Source organism: Microtus pennsylvanicus, chromosome 16 (assembly GCF_037038515.1).
Source record: "Microtus pennsylvanicus isolate mMicPen1 chromosome 16, mMicPen1.hap1, whole genome shotgun sequence".
Lineage (NCBI taxonomy): Eukaryota > Metazoa > Chordata > Mammalia > Rodentia > Cricetidae > Microtus > Microtus pennsylvanicus.
Window position 1 is genome coordinate 6,531,752 of NC_134594.1, and position 21,527 is coordinate 6,553,278.

The 21,527-nt window shown below is 44.2% G+C and overlaps 1 protein-coding gene across 1 annotated transcript in view; it reads left to right on the top strand.

The window, feature by feature from the left end:
* Positions 1 to 288: 288 nt before the first annotated feature.
* The window catches only part of Slc2a2 (solute carrier family 2 member 2), a 30,506-nt gene continuing 9,267 nt past the window's right edge, over positions 289 to 21,527 (top strand). Inside the window, exons 1-6 of the mRNA XM_075950501.1 lie at positions 289 to 333; positions 5,057 to 5,149; positions 7,590 to 7,849; positions 13,136 to 13,260; positions 19,301 to 19,416; positions 20,834 to 20,996. Of these exons, the coding sequence (XP_075806616.1) occupies positions 319 to 333; positions 5,057 to 5,149; positions 7,590 to 7,849; positions 13,136 to 13,260; positions 19,301 to 19,416; positions 20,834 to 20,996 (772 nt within the window). The 5' untranslated portion in view covers positions 289 to 318. The remainder of the gene's footprint in view (positions 334 to 5,056; positions 5,150 to 7,589; positions 7,850 to 13,135; positions 13,261 to 19,300; positions 19,417 to 20,833; positions 20,997 to 21,527) is intronic.

Genomic DNA, 21,527 nt, shown 5'->3' on the forward strand with positions numbered 1-21,527 from the left:
CGTCGTCTTTGCCACAACACGGCATACCTCAGCTTCTCCAAAACACCCCACGGGCTGCTCTTTTGCCGCACTTACCAGCCCTTAGCACGGGCCTGCCTCTGGTTCTTAAGTTACACCTAGCCTCACTTCTTTGCCGGCGAACAGGTCACCGAGGTAAAGGGCACATTGATTGGAGTACCATCAATATTCTAGCCTCACCTAGGCTTGCTCCTCCTCCTACAATGTATAACCAGGCAGAGCCGAGGACTCTGGCTGGTCAGCAGCTCATCCACTTTCAGTACAGGACCTGGGAGTAAGAGGACAGCTCCCACACACACAATGTCAGAAGACAAGGTAAAGCAAGCTTGGGTTCATTTGATTTAGTGTTGAGGAGATTGGGAATCTGTTCAAGTCAGCGAGCCCATAAAACTGTTGGTGACACTGGATGCAGTGACCACAGATGCAAGCTATCTCTTTACTTAGTCAATTACTAATCCATTTGGCTGCTAAGCAAAACCGGGTTCTTATTCAGTAATCAGAGTTTTAAGGATATTAGCTGGTTTTTGATTAATCTGTATAACTTGCCCAAGTGCCAATGTATAGCCTGTCACTGGAGAAGTGTGCTACTGTCCCCAAAGTTAGGGCAGGTTCACCGGACTCTGACCTTGAAGAGATCTGGAATGTTCAAAAATGCCCATGTACGAAAGACGAAAGGGGAAATCTGTTCTAAATTAGGAGGCTGGGAACTAACGGCATTGTGGCTGGTTACCTCAGACCGCGGGAAGCAAAAGGAAAGGCCTGATAGAGTGCACGCTGGAGAACGTGGCTCTGGGCAGACCCTTAGGTGACATGAGTGCACTCGGTGTTGTATTCCTGGGTCTGGCAACATCGCAATCAGACAGGAAGATGTCTTTGTCCCTGCCGAAGCCATCAGACACAAATAATCCACAGCTTATTTTTAAATGGTTCAGCCTAAATAAGAAACTAATGTGGAGAATGTGAGATAATCATGGGTAAGCAGAAGGAAGGCCATGGGGTTTTCATGTCTTTGGGATTTCAACCTCTCTGAAGATAGAATCCTTTTCCAAATAAAACCTTCAAAGGGGTATGTTCAATCTCGTATGGTTTCAAGCTTCCCTATATGGTAATAGAAGCTGATGAATCTGTACCCCTGAGAAGAGTGGGACCCTTACATACTGACCTGAGCCTTCCTTCATGAATGACACCATATGCCAGCCTTGGGTGTGGATCTAATACTATGGGTGCCCCTGAGACTCAGATTAAATCAACTGAGCCTCATTTTTTTATATTGTGATGGAATGATGGCTCTTAGAATCTGATAGGGACTATCTCTCTTTATTTTAGTAGTCTGTGAATGAAGTAATCTCTTCAGACTTTGAGAGTAAGTAAAGGCAACATTAGAAAGGCTTAGCGGGCAAACGTTTAAATGTCAGTGATGTATTTGCATACTGCACATTTAAAGAATGACCCCAGAATCAGGATATTGTGAGTTCTATAGCTCAGGATAAAGCTATAAGAGGGAGAACTATAATAATGATTCGTGGGTGGGCATCAAATTAGTAACTGCAGGAATGGCGTGCAGATTCAGTAACTACGATAAGACAGCATCCATATACCTAATGTCTAGAAGACATAGTCAAAAGCACCGTCTCAGAGCCAGCCTTCAGGCTCTGGCAAATCCCCTGGTGCTTTAGATACTCAACTGAAAGAACAGTCTTCAAGAACCAAAGAGCCGCCTAGTATCAGAACCCAGAAGGTGTAAGGACTGACTGAAAGAAAGAACAGGGCATTTCAGGCTTGGGAATCTGCTGGAATGTAAGGGATAATGAGGGGATGATGGCTCAGGGAAGTCAGTGTCAGTCTGGACATGCCCGCAATGCACAGGAAATTCAGACAAGGATCTGTGAGTCCTCCGTTTCTTCTGTTCATCAGTGAAGGTATCTGACACACATCTGTCTCTTTTTAAATGTATTTCAGTCTGAAAATTCTATGATCTGAAAAGTGTCTGGCCGTTTCCAAAACCAGGTGTAAAGTCCCCTTTGGTTTGGCTTTTGGCATCGTGTGGAGGCAAATCACACATTTCCCCCTTCCTAATCAATCAGTCGGCGCTGGAAAGTCTGCTCTTTTGTTTAGCAGTGAAGTTTAAATGCTTCGTGCTAGGATATCTACCCAGACTAGTTAGGGTCAGGAGCGCTTTAGCCTCTAATGCCCCTTCCACACCCTGGCACGGCTTCCCCAGTCAAGAGCAGAGATCGCCCTACCTGCTTTCCATGTTGTTTGGAGGTTATTAATGATATATGAAAAGATGATAGAAGGTTGCTTCATAGGAGCAAATCTGTGAGATGATGGTGATCCAGGTAGAAAGGGATTTGCTCTGTGCCCTCCAAAGATGGTGGTGATCCAGGTAGAAAGGGATTTGCTCTGTGCCCTCCACTTAAAGGAGACCACATTACTTATCTCCATCCGGAACGCAGCCAGGGTGTGCCGGTCTTACAAGCCCAGCTATTACCCGTTGTTACTGCCACTTCAAAGGTAAAGGAGCTGGGGTACAGGGATACTAGAGGCCACCTAGGCCCCCTTTCCATGCCTCCTGACTTTCGCAACTGCTTCTCTGTGCCAATCGATGGCATATGACTTCCTAGCCACAAAACAATACCACATGTGGTTTCATGTGAAGCTTCTACTACTTTCATGTTACATTTAAAACTTTTCTTCATGTTGGCATGTGTGTGTGCACATGACTGTGGCATGAGCGTGGGTGTGGGGGGGGGTGTGGGGGTGCATGTGTGTCCACGCGCACACGCATGCTCCTGTCTCAATGCACATGTGGAGGTCACAGAAGACAACTTTTAGGAGTCCCAGGTATGTAACTCACAAGCTAGGCAGCACCTCACTGGTCCCATGCTTCTGGCTTACTCTGTTCTTCCATGCTTATCTGCAATATATTATAAATTGGACGTGGGAACAAATTTCTCTAACCAAAATGTATTAAACCCCAGCTAAAAACTGACCTTGGCAAACGCTCCCAGCTTAGCAGTCCCAGCCCATGTAGTTTCCAGGAAAAACTGGAGGATTTTCCTTCGCTTGTCTTCTCTCCAGGTTCCTTCCATCTCTACCTTTCCCCAAGTGGGAATGAGGAGAATCTGCAGGGTCTTGGAGAGAATAGGCCAACCCTTTAGGAACCCAAAGCGTGGACTGGGTGAGACCCCTCTGGGTCCTCACCGCTTGTCTTAGCTCTATCTAGCTGCCCATGGCAATCCCTTCGCCATTAGCATGGGTCATGAAGGCAGGTGGGTTTTCTGTGCTTAGCAGTTCTCACAAAATTTCCCTATCACGAGTAAAACTTCTCCAGCCTAAATATATGGCCGTACCACCTAGATGAGTTGTGGAGAATGGTATCTGCTAAAGGCCTCGGGTGGAGAGGTAGTCCTGGCTTACACAGAGGTGTTCAATCTGACCTCATGAATTCCTGAAAGTGAAAGACTCGTCAGGATCTGGGAGATGCAACCTGACAAGGACATGACCTGTCACTGTGGGCTGTAAAGATGCAGGAAGAACACCCTTAGCCAGGGAGCATGCTAGCCTCTGCGACTGAGCGACCTCCAATTGCAGCCAGCAGGAAAGCTCAGGGTCCTGCTACCGTGAGGAACTGGATTCTACCATCAACTCGGTATCAAAGGGGACACAGCCTGCTAACATATTGATTATAGTCCGCAGACTCTCAGACTAGACTCTAACCCGAAGACATACAGAATAAATTAGGTTGAATTGCTTAAAAGCCACGGAGTTGGCAGGAAATTTTTATAGCATCAATGGAAAATTAATGCTAGGAATAAATGAGATAATCCACGGAAAAGAGCGGCTAGGCACGCAGGAAGCATCCTCAGCTCTGGATTCTGAAGCTGTGTTTGTGCCTCGCCTCACGTCTGAGAGGCTACCCGGTAGTACGGAGAGCACGTCAGCGTCCTCCCGACGCACCTGGCCCCTCGCTGCTGCTTTTAATTATTTTCTTTGAAAAAGCCAATATATTTGGTCACGTTATCCTTTCGAGTTGCTGCCTAGCGTGTGGGATGTATCTGGTGTGTCTCATGATGTGACTGAATCTGTTTGGTCATCCATATTGAGGGACAGCTCTTTCTGCAGCCGCCGCTCTAAGTACCCGGGCCTGGGAGTGTGCGCGCACGATTCCTGTCAGCTGACTGGTTGAGTAGTTGATTATGAGTTAATGCTCTGAGATCTTAGGGTAGCGTCCTCACCTTGGAGAGAAAGCAGTGTAGCTTAACTCACAGCTCCATGCTCAGCCGAATGTGAATCCTGAGTTCTCTTGCCTGAATGCTGGTACAGATGGCGACAAACAGGACGGCTCTGAGGCGAGCGCTGGGTGTTTCTGCGGAGTGGAAATGTCTGGAAAGGTCCCATCTCTTCTGGCGCTCCCACGGGACTGTTCTGCGCAGGGAGTTCTTCTTCCCTTCAGTGCCATTCTGATTCTCGGTTCGGACTTTGAATCTTGAAAAAATATTGATGTGGGATTTAAACTCAGTTGGTGAAGCATTTACCTATGATGACTATGGGCTTGCCCCAGCAGCCCATACGCAGGGTATGGTAGTGTGTGCCTGTAATTCTAGCTCTCTGGAGGTGAGGTCTCGGAGAGCAGACAATTCCACATCAGCCTCAGCTACAAAACAGGGAGTTCAAAATCTGCCTGGCCTTTGGTTTCTACCTCTCCTTGTTCCCTGCTCTCCTTCCCTGTCGTGTGTGTGTGTGTGTGTGTGTGTGTGTGTGTGTGTGTGTGTGCGCGCACGCGTGTGTAAGACACAAGGGGAATGTTAGGTTTGTACCCTGGAAAAGCTGTCCTGCTGTGTTTTTCCCGTTCTCTTTCAGCGTTAGCAATGTAAAATGGTGGACAGCTTCCACATTCCCTCAGAATAAGACAGGCCCTGCTGAGCGGGGCTACCGTGAATGGAGGGAAAGAAGGAGCCTGCTGGAGTCCAAGCGACTGAGACGGGAGGTCAGGTGGCAGACACTGCAGCTTCTTAGCTTTGTTTCTCATCCTCAGATCACGGGAACCTTGGCTTTCACTGTCTTCACTGCTGTGCTGGGTTCCTTCCAGTTTGGATATGACATCGGCGTGATCAACGCCCCTCAGGAGGCAAGTGAAATACACGCGGTTCTCTGGGGGCAAGTCCTGTCATTTCGTATCATATGTTCCTCACACTCTAAGATAAACTGTCCACGTGAGAGGCAAGGGGTGAGCCTGACCAGCCAAGTACAATGGGCATTGATTCACAGCTGATAATTTGGCCTTGACTCCTGGGTTAACAACCCTCTGAGTCAAAAAGAGCAGAGCATAACATTTTTATCTCGACACTGCTGTTCTCTGAGCTCAGAGAAAATGCTGACTTAATAGCTCCTGCTCAGGAGGCCTAGAGGCAAGAATTCCTCACAGCATTCAGTCCCAGGGAACAAGGAGGAATGGCAGAAGGACGCCTTCGGTGCAATCATAAACACCTATCTCTCTGTAGCAGACTTTCCACAACCAGACCATTTCAACCTTGGACCCATTTCTATGGCAGATTAGAAACTTTAGGAGTCCTCCCTCTCCCTGCCTCCCATTGATCTTCAGCACTAAATAAACAGGAGCTCAGTAGTCAAGAGGGAGGCTCCACAAGGTTGGATTTTCTCTACTGTGATGGAGAATGTACATGACACTTTTTAAGAAAAAATATCAGACCACTCCCAACGTTTCTGAGCATATTCTGAGTCTGGGCTCTGTTTCACAGGGAATCCTCAGAGAGACATCTCACTCTTCCCAGCTGCCATGGCCCCTTACTTAGGGGACCAGGACTCAGACTTGGAGAGAATATTCCTTGGGAAGGGGTACAATAAAAGTGTGGGGTGTGGGGGTGCTATAAATACATCTATCATATTCCATCATTTTGTCTGCTTTTCTTACAGTTCTAAGAAAAAAGTAAGGTGCCCCAGGGTGTGAACCCTGGAATGTGTGCAGCCCACGGTCCGACAAGGACTCTTCCTCCACTCTGAGGGCTGAAAGATGGCTTTTTATTAAGCACACATCACTCATAGTGTGTCAAGCCTCTCATTCTGGCTTCCAGGGAACAATGCTGGGATGGGGGACAGGAGACCAGAGTCACATGTTTCTCTATGAACCATGACAAAGCGCTGATTTGCTAAGCCTCCTAAGACCCAGGCCAATCTAGAAATCCTTTCTTTCGGGAAATCCTCCTCACAACCTCACTGAATTCATCCTCTAGTGTTATCAGAGAGCTTAGACCGAGATGGCCCCTCCTTCAAGCTCAGCCCAAGTTAGAACTGAAAGCACAGACCCTGGAAGGTAAAAAATGCTGGTAGGCATTTTCTATTGATTGAAGAACATTTGAAGGTATTTTTAAATCATAACTTTCATGAGCAAAAAAATTACACTTGCCCACTTCAGAAAACAGAAGATAAAATCACCTGCAGTTAATTTTTTATTCCATATATTAAACTGCTAAGAACATTTTTCATAATTCTTTTCCGCCTTTCTCCATGCATACTATCTCTGTAGATGAGACCAGACCTTGCATAGAGGATGCCAAATCTCCCCATGGCTCCTCTTGCTTTACAAACAGGACCATATTCATAACGAGGAAGAGGGAGCAGCTCTGGTCCAGGTCCTTGTTGGAGAGGAACTCTCCAACTTCCCGGGACTGAACAGTGACCAGTTGATGCTGAGAAGCACGGTGTGGCGGAGGAAAAGCTGCAGGATGTGCTAGCTTCATGGCAGGAAGCATCGTATAAAATGTGCCTGGAAAGCTAGCATTGAGGACTCTTCCTTCTGGGATACACTGACCTCTCTGAGGACCCCCAGGAGAAGCCTTTATACCTTCCCCGTTCTATCTAAGCTGTTTTTATCTTGAAAATTCATCACCTCTAGACTTGACCACTTGGATCTATTTGCATTAACAGGGAGCCTGTGGCTAAATTTACAGTTTACTTGTACCAATGATGTAACACTAGATGCTAAAATTGTATATAGTTCTAACTTTAGGTTTTACTCTGAGCTTTGCCAATAGAATTCTCCTTTTATGCCACTGTTAAATTCTTGGTGAAAGACAAACACTCATAAAAATCTACCTTCTCTACCTGAAGAATATCTTCAGTGTAAGAATATCTTCAGTGTAAGTAGTTGTCAACATTTAAAACCTCAAAAGCTTCTCCTAAAAGCCAGGCTCTCTGGCAGGTATTTCGAAAGCAAAGACTACCCATCAATGAGCCTTTCCTTCGCAGCCTACTCGCTCAGCTGGAGCAGACGCTGTCATGCCACAAAGCCAAGCACCTGCCGTCATCGACCTACGGGCAGAAAGTGCACTTCAGGGTGCTGATCCAGGCTCTTCACACTTCCTTCAGGCGTCTCTTCCTGCCTTGCTCCCGCTGCCTGTGGCCAACTGTCAACCAGTCTACCCACATCTGTCCTGCACAGCGCACACAATTACACTGCCCTGTTCAAACACCTACCAAACATCTACAGGGAAATCAAAAGGCTGTATGTGCAATTTTGAAGTCATGGATGTCTTCCTCTGTTCCGTCAGGTAATAATATCCCATTATCAACGGGTTTTGGGTGTTGCGGTGGATGATCGAAGAGCTGCCAGTATCGATGACATCAACAGCACAGACACCCCACTCACAGTCACGCCGGAATACACCACACCAGCCCCCTGGGCCGAAGACAAGGCTACAGGCTCCGCTCAAGTCATCACAATACTCTGGTCTCTGTCTGTGTCCAGCTTCGCAGTGGGTGGAATGATCGCCTCGTTCTTTGGTGGGTGGCTAGGAGACAAGCTTGGAAGGTGAGTTTTACAAATAAATATAAACACAGCTGTAATACTTCGTTACTGCTTTGATAGAAAGATGCCATCTTCCCATTTGTGGGATGGTGTTAGAGCGGCTTTTCAGCTTGGAATCTGTGAGTGAGGTCACCATTAGGCCAAATCAATAGAAAATGTTGTCGCAATCACCGGGTAAATCCTGGCCGCTGTGGAAGTGTTTGCAGAAAAAGTGAATTCCGTGTGTGCTTTTTGAGACTTTGAACTTCTAGCTTTGTACGTTTTAAAACCTGGGAGGGAAGTGTCGCCAAATTATACTAGCTATCAAACATTCTTTTCATTTTTAAATTAAAATTTGACACTTGTATTAGTCAAGTCCAATGGTCACCTTCATATCCTGATAAGTCACCACACCCTGGACACAGGGTGTCCATGTTCTGCTGCCGCTCTGGCTATGATCTCAAAGCCCCAACCAGAAATGACTCTAATCAAGGCTTCCCCACTCCAGTTCTTGTTCCCTGGTCAGGACTAAAAACGTCAGTGTCATGAGGAGGGGAATGGCTCAGAGGCTAAGAGGCGATACTGTATTTGCCGTGGACCTGGATTTGGTTCCCAGCGCCCTCCACCTATACCTCTCGCTACAGGTGACCCAGTTCACACTCGGGGCCTCCGAGAGCACCTACCCACACTTGCACAAACCCACACCCGAGACACATATGCACATACTCAAAACCTAAACAAATGAAAAAATACATCAATGGAGTCAGCCCCTTCATGCACTTGATAATGGGTGTCCCAAAGTTAGGGCTTCCGATAAGTTAGAACTGCGAGTTACTTTTACAAGGATTTCCTGTTAATTGAATCCACTTATTGTGTGTTAGTTACCTTTTATTTTCACAATAGAATTAACACATGCCAAACATGGAAAACTTAAGGGAAAATGGAAGGAAAAGAGGCAATTTGGCAATGAGCTTAATACTGGACTTAATTCACTTCATCTTTCCTAATATAAATTGTAGCTTTGGATGCATTAATTATTAAAATTCTAATACTTTCTTCTGCTAAAATTGTATAAAACACAAGAAACAGTAAAAATGTAGAAGCTGACTATTCATGAAGGAAACTTCTTTTCAAGAATACAATAAAGTCCAGGTTACTGTAATATCCTTAGTTAAGAAACCTCCTAGTTTTTGTATGTGATCTCACGTGGTCTGCCTGCCTTCGACTCCCTACTCAGGAATTACTGGAATTGCAGAAATGTGCTACTAAATAATTTTAAATTATTTAGGTTTTAAAGCATATATTAATTATACATATTAGTGGGTTTCATTGTAACATTTTCATGCATGTGTATTATGTATTTTATCATATTTATACCCCAATACCCTTGTTCCCACTCCTGTGCGCCCTCAAATCCCCTCCCTCTCACCAGCCAGTTCCCCTTATGTTTTCATCTCTTTCCTTTCCTTTTTCTTTCTTCATGAACTAATGAGTTTAATCGATAACTTATACCAGCACGGCAGAGGGTTGTTTTCAGGAGCACGAGCAACAGAACAGCTGCCCTACCACTGGGAAAAAGTGGTCTCCTCCTTCCAGCAAGAGTTTGTTGTCTATGAATCCTTAGGGAGGGATGAGGCTTTGTGAAGGGAGGGATGGACCCTTGCTCCACCAAGACGTACTGCTGACTGCCCAATCTTTTATTTTCATCTTCTCCTCGCCTGTTAGAATAGACTCTCTCAGCTCGTAACAACTGCTTAGGGTAAACTATTAGCTTTGTTCATCCCCTTTCCTCACAAATAGAAAAAGCATTCCCTCGCAGTCTGAGCAGAGGCGTCCTTTAAAGTCTCTGCACACAGCTCCAGGGCTAGCCAGCGCTACAACACTGCCTACTCTGAGGTAGTCGGTCCATGACTTCCTTACACCCTCTCCCCACGGTGATGAACTATTCCCCAGCCTAGTGACCCAAACAACACAAATTCATTTCCTTTTAGTTTCGGAGGTCAGAACTCCAGCATTCATTATACCTGACTAATGCCAAGAAATTAGCAGGACTGCTTCCTTCTGGAAGCTCTGAGGAGCGAACCCCTGCCTTGTCCTTGCCAGTTACTACTGGTGCCCTATTGCTCACGGCTCCTTCCCATCTCTAAAAGTCCCGTAGCCTTTACAAATTCCAACACATTAAAAATTCACACTTAGCATGTCAGTCTCTTTAAAAATCCAAAATCTTTTATAAAAGTTTGAAATCAGCTCCTGAAAAAAAAAATTGAAATTAAGATAAATACTTCCTTACTTCAAGGGGGAAGAACCAGGGCAGAGTCACAGTCTGAACATAGCAAAGGTAAACTCCAGCTACATACATAACTCCATGTCCGATATCTGGGACTCACTCACCATCTTCTGGGCTCCGCCAAACAACGGCTGGTTCATTTCTCTATCTCCACCTTCTGCAGTACACACAGCGTACCTTCTAAGCTCAGGCAGGCTCAGCTCCACTGCTGCTACTGTTCTTGGTAGTCGTCCCTTGGTACTGGGATCTACAAAGTACTGGGGATTTCTGCTGCAACTGGACTACACTCTCACCAATAGCTTCTCATAGGTTCTCTCTGTACTGCCAAGCCTCCACATCTCTGCCTGGGAGACTCTTACACTACCAAGTCCAGCTGTCAGCATGAGTTACAGCATTGGCCACTGCCTTAGTTAGGGTTTCCTTTTCTGTGAAGAGACACCATGACCACGCAACTCTAATAAAGGAAAACATTTCTTTGTGGTGGGTCACTTACAGTCCAGCGGTTCAGTCCATTGTCATCTTTGTGGGACATGACAGCATGCAGGCAGACATGGCACTGGAGAGGTAGCTGAGTGCCCTATATCTCGGCTTGCAGGCAACAGGAAGTGGTCTATCTCGGCTTGCAAGCAACAGGAAGTGGTCTATCTCGGCTTGCAGGCAACAGAAAGTGGTCTGTCTCACTGGGCATGGCTTGAACATTATGTGAGACCTCAAAACCTGCCTCCACATTGACACATTTCCTCCAACAAGATCACACCTACTCCAACAAGGCCACACTTCCTAATAATGCCACTTCCTCTGGGGGCCATTTTCTTTCAAACCACCGCAGTCACCTCTGGAAGACAGCTTCTGTCTGCTCTCAGAGAACACTTCCCAGAAGACTTCACTTCATCAATGTTGGTCTCTTCTTGATCACCACCAATTTCTCAGCTTCACCTGGCCAGCATCAAATATCCCAAAAGTTCTGGTATCTTGTTAGTCACAACTGATTCTTCAGCCCCAGCTAACCAGAATCACATAACCTTAATTCAAAATAACAAATGGCCCCAACAGAGTCTTTCGCGCCCCTCTGAAACTGTGCAAGTCAACCTCCGTTTTCTGTTCTGCCCACATGGTTTATTATCTTTCAAGCTCCTAAGAACAGCTCACTGAATTCTCAACCCTCGATGGCTTTTCCAGCCTAAAGGTCCAAAGTCCTTCGACAATCCTCCCCAAAACACAGCCAGGTCTGCTGCAGCAGCACCCTAGCCCTGGTACCAACTTCTGTCTTTGTTAGGGTTGCTATTGCTGCGAAGAAACCAGGACCAAAGCAGCTTGGGGAAGCAAGGGTTTATACACTTCCACAGCGCTGCCCCTCATCACAGGAAGTCAGGACAGAAGCCCAAACAGAAAGGAACCTGGAGCTAAAGCAGAGGACATAGAGGGGTGCTGCTTTCTGGCTTGTTCCTCATGGCTTGCTCAGCCTGCTTTCTTGTAGAATCTCAAACCACTAGCCCAGGAATGGTACCACACACAATGTGCCCTCCCCCATCAATCATTAATGTTAAAAATGTCTTTACAGGCTTGCCCACAGCCTGATCTTAGGAAAGCATTTTGTTCGTTGAGGTCTCTCCTCTCAGATGACTTTAGCTTGTATCAAGTTGACATAAAACTACCCAGCACACTTAAAAGTGTCTCACTCCATTGCCCACTTCTGATAACTTTTCCTCTTCTGTCCTGCTCTTATAAGGACACCTGTGATTTCACTGAGTTTATCTGAATATTCCAAGACACTCCTCCTTCCCAGGACTGCTATCGTCATCACATCCACAAAACACCTTTTGCTGAATAAGGTGACAGTTACGGAGCTTGAGATTAGGACTTGGGCTCTCAGGGGACACCACTCAGTCTACACATGGCTGTCAGGCAGTTACTGCCGCGTAGACACTTAGTTTTATTCTCTAAGGGAAAAGTGTGTTTCATCTTGAAGATATATGCTTAGAAAAAGCCCTTTTGTCACCAGAGTCCAAAACACGGATAGGCAAGACGACAACACAGACACAGCCAGGGGTGTATGCGTCACTGCGGCACAACACTGCCAAACCCGTCTGCTCAGATTTTTGTATTCGCTTTATTATTTTTGACTTAACTTTCAAGAAAGTTGTGATTTCCACATGGTCACTTTTATTCGTGATGTTTGTATCGCTATTGTCAGTTTTTAAAAATATGCTTTATAGTAAGTGGATACGGTGGGTCAGAAGGCTGAGACACAGGACTTGCCACAGTTTAAGGCCAGGCTAGGCCGCAGAGTGAATTCTGGACCAGCCAGACTCTGGAATGAGATCCTGTCTCAAAAATAATGTAATTCTTTAAATTTGGTTAATATTAATTCATAAATTTTACTTTGTGTGAAAATAAGGATAATTATAATTATGACAAACTTTAGAAAAATGTTTTACTCTACTTCCAAAAAATACCCACAAAAGAAAAGTTGACTTCAAAGCAGCAACTAAAAATCTTTGCTATCAACAAACTATAAAGAGACAAATGATAGCTGTCAACTACAAAATCAGTTTTTCATCAGCAAAACACTGCCGTTTAAAACAAATGAGCTGCAGATAAAACCAAATACTGAGTATCAGAAGTGTTGCCTTAAATCAACCCACTTAACCAGGCATGGTGGCTCATGCCTGTAATGTCAGCATTCTGCAGCCCAAGCAAGGATAGCCTGGGCTACAGAGTGAGGTCCAGCTATCCAGGGTTAGAGAGTGATAGCCACATCTCCAAAACACAAAACCAAAGCAAAACAAGGGAATTGTCTCGATGAAAGTAAGAGACAGGTAGATTAAAGTTCATCATGAAGAAATAGTACTCAGCGCTGATAGATCAGTTCGTAGATGGGGAAGCAGCAAGCATGCTTCAAGAACCTTGAACCTAGCTTTCCAGTAAAACTAAGAGTAATTACAAAAGCCTCCCTATGGTCTGAAAACGAGTCACTTCCTCACATTTGGGTGCTGAACTGGAAACTATTTTTACATTTTCAGGATCAAAGCCATGCTGGCAGCCAACAGTCTCTCACTGACTGGAGCTCTCTTGATGGGGTGCTCCAAACTCGGACCTTCACATATTCTCATCATCGCCGGCAGAAGTATATCAGGACTGTACTGTGGTGAGTGAGATGCACTCTAAGATTTGAAGGCGATGGGGGAAGTAAGAGTGAGCTGTGCTGCTGTGTGCATCGCTGGCCACTCCAGCGATGTCACCTCTACTCGTTTGAGCCCAGACAAATTATAAAACTGGTTCTCTCTTTCCTAATCTATGAAATGACGGTGACAGTCACAGCTGCCTCTAAGGGCAACCTGTGGGTCGAGACCCCTCTGGGGTCACCGAAGACCATCAGAAAACACAGATATTTACATTATGATTTTAACAGTAGGGAAATTACAACTATGAAGTAGCAATGATAATAGTTTTATGGCTTGGGGGTCACCACAACATGAGGAACTGCATTAAAGGGTCACAGCACTGGGAAGGTCGGAACTGGAGGATATATGTGAAGTTTCCAGCACTGCACCAGGTAGATAGCAAGTGAAGATAATCACCAGCTGTTGCTACTCCTGTGCTGATCCAACAGCTGGAGATGCTCTCCTCAGACCCTAACCCTGCGTTCCTGCCTGTGCTATGGTGTCTTTCATGGGAGGGCCCGACCCCCTAGACTGATCTCTTAGACCATATTACCTAACCCTCTTGATTCCAGACACAGCTGCTCAGAGCAATGGGACTGTGGTGTCCACAGGGAGAGGTTATTGAACAAAACGTCTCGTGGACGCCATCCTCCCCTCAACTTCATGTCTGAGCAGTAGCACTAGGTTTTGGAGACAGGGTTTCAAACCCTGCCTCTGAGGCAGGGGCCTAAAAAGTGATAGGAAAATTTAATTGCAAACAAATGGATAGATACCATACTTCTCAGTACAATTAGCCCTTCATTCTGATGGCTCTGAGCTGCCATTTTAACCAGTTTTAGTAAATTGGAATTGACCTCAAAGGCACAGACATCCATAGGGGTAGGAAAAATTGGTGAGGGTACAAAATTTCTCTATGATTATTTCTAACTTTTACCTAAAGGAAAGATTATAATCCCATGTGTCTTCAATGATCTGTTGAAGCAAAAGTATAATTTAAATATTTCTTCTTGTTATGTTTTTTTTTTCGAGGCAGGGTTTCTCTGTAGCTTTGGAGCCTGTCCTGAAACTAGCTCTTGTAAACCAGGTTGGCCTCGAACTCACAAAGATCTTACCTGCCTCTGACTCCCAAGTGCTGGGATTAAAGGCATGTGCCACCACAGCCTGGCTTGTTTTCATTGTTTTCACTGTTAATACTAACAACTAAAAATGAGAGTCAGGCAGATATGGAACCCACCATGGAGTCAGAGGGAATCAATTGTGCCACCATCTCTACTTTATACAGATTAGCTCAACCTCAGTTTCTTTTATAAAAGATGAATAATAACACTATGAAATAGGTCCAAATAATCTTTTGTCCTCTCTCTCTCTCTCTCTCTCTCTCTCTCTCTCTCTCTCTCTCTCTCTCTCTCTCTCTCTCTGACACACACACACACTTTTTAACACAGTGTGGAAAACATTACTCTTTTTTCAAAATTGAAAATAAATGCTGTAAACATGTCATGCTATAGCATAGAGCTGGCCCTCCTGAGTGACTTGTACTGCCCACGGTCATTAAAGTCATGTCTCATTACATTCTGAGTATTAAAGTTTGCCAGAAATAGGATTTAAATTCAAGTTCCTGTGACCTCAGACCTGGGAGCTTATTTCTGTCATTCTTTCCTGAAATATAGAGAAAGGGACAACTAGGTGACTTTTTCTTAGTCTATTTCCACAGGCTACAGGTAAGAGTCCCATGTGAGTTCTGCAGAGGTGCAAATGCCACATCACCCATGTAATATGTTTTTACAACATCTATATAATGTAGAGTGATAAATTATATATTAAAAATACTTGACAAAAGTAGCTTTTGTCAAAAGACCATCTATTTTCTTTTAGAAGATGAGCATTCTCAAATAGGAAGCCCATAGTAAATCTTATTTTTAAATTTTTAAGAAAACACCAAACTCTGCAATTAGTGAATGTCTGGATATGCCACTGTTTACACCATACCTGATCCCCTGCGTGTTTAAGAAAGCTACGGGAGGTCTAGAGTGACTGATGCTCAGTGGTTAAAAGCACTGACTGCTCTTTCAGAGGACCCGGATTCAATTCCTAGCACCCACACAGCAGCTCACAAACCTTCTGAAAACTCCAGCTCCAGGGGATCTGATGTTGTTCTATGCCCTCCATGGGCAATAGGCACACATGACATAAATGCAGGTAAAATAATCATACATATAAAATAAAATTAAATATACCTTTAAAAAATAAAACTATAGAAAAAAGCCAGAGAGATGGTACAGAAGTAAAAACACCTGCCATGGAGTTTAACAACCTGAGTTCAGTTGAGGGGCACCATACGGAAAGGGAGAACAGACTCCCATAGGTTCCTCTCTGGCTTTTACAGGAACAGATGGACGTGTGTGTGTGAGTGTGTGTGTGTGTGTGTGTGTGTGTGTGTGTGTGTGTGTGAGAGAGAGAGAGAGAGAGAGAGAGAGAGCCAACACGCGCGCACGCGCACACACACACACACACACACACACACACACACACACCAAATGACTAAATAAATAAATGTAATAAAAAAGAAAGATATAGAAAGCATAATGGCTCAGTACTTTTCAAAATATTTGTGTTTAAGTCTTTTTTTCAAATGAAATTTGTAGTCTGCTTTTTGCTAAGGTGGTCATTTTCAATTTCTCAGAAAATTAGAAAGAAACCTTCCTTAAGAGCCAGCAATACCACTTTTGGGTATATACCCAAAGGATGCTCAATTGTACCACAAGAATATGTGCTCCATTGTAATAGGAGGCTGCTTGTTTGTTCCCAGGTCCCTAGAACCGAAATAATCACACAGAAACTATATTGTTTAAAACACTGCTTGACCAATGACTCTAGCATATTCCTAGCAAGCTCTTACATCTTAAATTAACCCATTTCTATTATTTTATATTTTACCACAAGGCTTGTGGCCTACTGGCAAGGTTCCAGCTGCTGGCGTGTGTCTTTCTCCTGTGGTGGCTTCATGGTGTCTCCCTCTGGCAGGGCTACATGGCTTCTCCTGACTTCACTTTCTTTCTCCCAGCACTCAGTTTAGTTTTCTTCTTCTACCTCTATTCTGCACTGTGCAGCCTAAGATAGTTTCTTTATTAACCAATGGTATTCACAGCATACAGAGGGGAATGCCACATGACTCAACTAAGTTCATAACAGCATTGTTTGTCATAGCCAGAACTTGGAAACAACCTAAATGTCCCTCAACCAAAAAAATGGATAAGGAAAATGTGATACATTTACACAATGGAGTACTACACAGCAGAAAAAAATAATGACATCTTGAAATTTGCAGGCAAATGGATGGCTCTAGAAACATCATTTTGAGTGAGGTAACCGAGACATAGAAAGACAATTATCACATGTACTCATTTACAAGTGGTTTTTAGACATAAAGCAAAGAAAACCAGCCTACAATTCACAGTTCCAGAGAACCTAGACAACAACGAGGACCCTAAGAGAGGCATGCATGGATCTAATCTACATGGGAAGTAGAAAAAGATAGAATCTCATGAGTAAATTGGGGGATGGGGACCATGGGAGGGGATAGAAGGAGAGTAGAGAAATATGTAGAGCTGAATAAAAATCAATGAAAAGAAAAAAATAAATCTTAGGTTCAAATACTTGTAAACTGAATCCAAGAACTTGTCAAAAAGATCATCCATCATGCTCAAGATAACTTCTTCCCAGAGATACAGGAATGGTTCAACACTGAAAAATGTCAATGTAATCCACCATATAAACAAAATGAAAGAAAAAACCCACGTGATCATTTCATTAGATGCTGGAAAACCCTTTGACAAAATCTAACAACCCTTTATCATAAAAGTCTAGGAGATATCAGTGACACAAGGGACATACCTAAACATAATAAAGACAATATACAGCAAACCAATAGCCAACATCAAATTAAATGGAGAAAAACCCAAAGCAGTTCCATTAAAATCAGGAACAAGACAAGGCTGTCCACTCCCTCCACATCTATTCAATATAGTACTTGAAGCTCTAATTAAAACAGTAAGACAACCGAAGGAAATCAAGGGGATACAAATTGAAAAGGAAGAAGTCAAAGTATTGTTATATTTGCAGATATATGATAGTTACACAAGTGGTCCTCAGGATTCTACCAGGGAATGCCTACAGTTGATAGTCACCTTTAGTAATGCGACTGAATACAAAAAATATCACTAGCCATTCTATGTACAAATGACAGACATACTGAGGGAAAAAACAAGGGAACAACACCCTTCATAGTAGCCACAAATGATATAAAATATTTTGTGGTAACTTTAACCAAGCAAGTGAAATATTTGTGTAACAAAAGCTTCAAGTCTTTGAAGAAAGAAATTGGAGAAGATATCAGAAGATGGAAAGATTTCCCATGTTCATGGATGGGTAGAATTAACAGTAAAAATGGCCATCAGGTTTTTTTTTCTTTTTTAATTGATTTTTTTGAGCTATACATTTTTCTCTTCTCCCCTCCCTGCCTCTCCCCTCCTCTTCAACATTCTCCATGCCCCCAATTTACTCAGGAGATCTTGTCTATTTCTACTTCCCATGTAGATTATATATATATATATATATATATATATATATATATATATATATATATATATATCTTAGGGTCCTCATTGTTGTCTAGGTTCTCTGGGATTGTAATTTGTGGGTTGGTTTTCTTTGTTTTATGTTTAAAAACCACTTATGAGTGAGTATATATGATAATTGTCTTTCTGGGTCTGGGTTACCTCACTCAAAATGATGTTTTCTAGCTCCATCCAAATGCCTGCAAAATTCAAGATGTCATTATCTTTTTCTGCTGTGTAGTAATCCATTGTGTAAATGTACCACATTTTTCTTATCCATGCAAGCTGGTACATCCCCTTTGGATGTCAGTGTGGTGATTTCTCAGAAAATTAGGAAACAACCTTCCTCAAACCCAGTAATCCCACTTTTGGGTAATATATCCAAAAGATGCTCAATGGTGCCACAAGGACATGTGTTCAACTATGAACCTAAGATTTTTGATGCAATAATGAAGCTTGGTTATCCTTATTGGGATTGCTGAATTTCATATCCCCTTCCCTCTTCTGTACCTCACTACCACCCAATGCAGATAGTGAGGTACCTCCATGTGGTGTGGACTCAGCTAGGCATGGAACCTACGCATGGTACTCTACTCCCCTGATTCTGGGCGAGTCACTTCTCACCTCTGTCAGAAGGTAGGCTTTTCTTTGACGTTCTGACTTCCTCTTTTTAAAGATTTATTTATTTTATATGCATTGGTGTTTTACATGCATGTATGTCTGTGTGAGGCTTCAGATCCTCTGGAACTGAAGTTATAGACAATTGTGAGCTGCCATGTGGTGTTGGAAATCGAATCCAGGTCCTCTGGAAGAGCAACCACTGCTCTTAACCACTGAGCCATCTTTCCAGCCCTGACTTTCTCTAATCCTTTAAGTCTGGATGAATACTAAAACATCTCTAAGTTCTTTTCTCAAGACAACCTTAACGACTATGAATGAACTAGACACTAAGACCATAGAAACTGACAAATACATAATTAAGCATTTTTCCATTAATATTTCCAACTACACTAAATTTCATTTAGTATAAATGTCAATCAAGGATTTCTGCATAAATTAATACCAACCAAAGTCTTTTGTAGCTGGGCAGTGGTGTCATATGCCTATAATCCCAAAACTTGGTAGACAGAGGTAGGTGGATCTCTGTGAGTTTGAGGCCAGCCTGATCTATGAAGTGAGCTGTCACACAGATAAACCCTGTGTTGAAAAACCAAAACAAACAAATAAACAAAAGAAGGAGGAGGAAGAAAAGAAAAGTTTTCTGCATTACCTGGACCCATAGTTGGGGACAATGGCTCCTTCAAAATACCTGGAGAGTGACTTCCTTCTAACTGTAACTGAGCTGCATACTTCTTACTGAAATGTCCCGGGTTCCATTTTGACATGTCCATGTTTGTGTCTCACACAGGGCTAATTTCAGGGCTGGTCCCTATGTACATTGGTGAAATCGCTCCAACCACGCTCCGAGGTGCCCTGGGCACTCTGCACCAACTGGCCATTGTCACAGGCATTCTTATTAGTCAGGTAAGATCTCCTCGTCCTTTACTGTAACCACCTTCTGCTCCATCTCCCTCTCCCTGCTGTGGCTTCTCGTTTCTCCCACCATGGAAGGGGAGGTGCAAGGGAGGTAAAGGAGGCGGTGTAAAAAAGCAGGCTTTTCAGCGCCGAGGTGAACTCCTACCATTCCTTACATCCTACTTGGAGCCGTTGGTTGGATTGCAATACAAGTGAAAGTCCCAATACCATCCTAGAATTAACACTTGAATTTCAAGAAACAGCTAACTCCAGATTTTTGACTGTCTGAGTTTCTTGGTTCGGAGTAAGTGATCTGGAAATTTAAATTCAATTATTACAAAGGCTCTTCTTCGGTTGGCTCTCATTTCCCTCTTTCCCTCTGGCCTCAGAAGGATCTTTGGAATCCCAAAGTTAAGATATCGAAAAGGTCCTGGTCCTGGATAGAAGTGGGAGGACCTTGGACTTCCCGCAGGGCAAGGAATCTGGACTGCTCTTCATTCTCAAGAGGGAGGGGGAATGGAGTGGGGGGGAGGGGGAGAGGGGTAGAAGAGTTGGGGGAGAAGGCGATGTGTGCGAGGAGGGGGAGGGAAATGGGAAACGGGGAGGAGGCAGAAATTTTTCTTTTGCAACAACTAAAAAAAATAAAATAAACAACAACAACAAAAAAACAAAAACAAAAGGCATCGAAAAGGAAGTCTGTAAACCACGGCAACAGGTATCATAAACCTGGTTGTCACATGTAATTTTTGTCATAAAGTGGTTGCCATTATGTAATTGTTCTGTCTATGAAATGTTTAAGTTCTGCATAACCTAAGATGGGATTTTGAAGCAAAGCTGTGTCTCTCTGCCTCCTTCTGTGTGTGCATGTGTGTGAGTGACACACATGTCCATGTGCATTCACAATATGAGTGTGTGCGGAGGTCAGAGGTTGATGTCAGGGACCCTCCTCCGTCATTCTCCACCTTGGTTCTGAGTCTCTGAGAGGGAGCTTGCTGTTGGGGCAGACTGGCTGGCTGGCGAGCTCTGGGGGTTTGCTTGTTTTGTGTCTGTATTCTTCCAGGGCCTGGGTTGCAGACACACATCACCACACCTAGCAGCAATTCTGACAACATAATTCCATCCGATTGCTTCCAAGCGTACTGCGTGTTTTGCTTTTGTTATCAAGTGTGTCTTTAAGAGTGGAGTTGATCTCCAGCATGAACGTTGGGTTGGGGAGGATGAAGGCAAGCTCAGCTGAGTCCCTTCCTAGCAAATTGTTCCTGATTGGGTTAAGATGGGACTCACTAATTACAGCCTCCCCTCTGTGCCAACATAAACCAACAGTCGGGGATCACTGTTAAAGAGTCAATGCATTTTCTCATGAGTTGCCGTAGAAGCCAGGCCCAAAGTACTGTCCGTCTGACATGCTCCTTCCTTGTCCTTTCAGATAGCTGGCCTCAGCTTTATTCTGGGCAATCAGGATCGTTGGCACATCCTGCTTGGCCTGTCTGCTGTGCCAGCTCTCCTACAGTGTCTCCTGCTCTTATTCTGTCCAGAAAGCCCCCGGTACCTTTATATAAAGCTGGAAGAGGAAGTCAAAGCGAAGAAAAGTGAGTGTGTAGGGAGCTGCCTGATTCTCATTGAGGAATTGTCAGCTAACACAAGGTAGTATGTGTGAATGGCTGCTCATAAAATCAACATGAGGACCTTGTAGATGAAGCTGATGACTGCGCAGAAGAACACACTGAAGTTAGATATGGCTGCTGTGTTGTGCTGGACTTACATGTGCCTGGCATGTTGTGCGGTCACTCACGCCAGGAGCTCACATGTAGCCCACTGGGCTTACCAGAGGCTCCCAATCCGCCCTTCTCAGAACTGTGCTTTAGTGTTCTCTCTCCCCACTCTCTCTCTGTCCCCCATCTCTCTCCTCTCTCTCTTCTCTCCCTTCCCCTTCTCTCTCTCCTCTCTCTCTTCTCTCCCTTCCCCTTCTCTCTCTCCTCTCTCTCTTCTCTCCCTTCCCCTTCTCTCTCTCCTCTCTCTTCTCTCTTCTTTCTTTCTCTCTTCTCTCTTTCCTCTCTTTTCTCGCTCTCTCCCCTCTCTCTTCTCTCTCTCTCCCCTTATCTTTCTCTCTTCTCCAGATG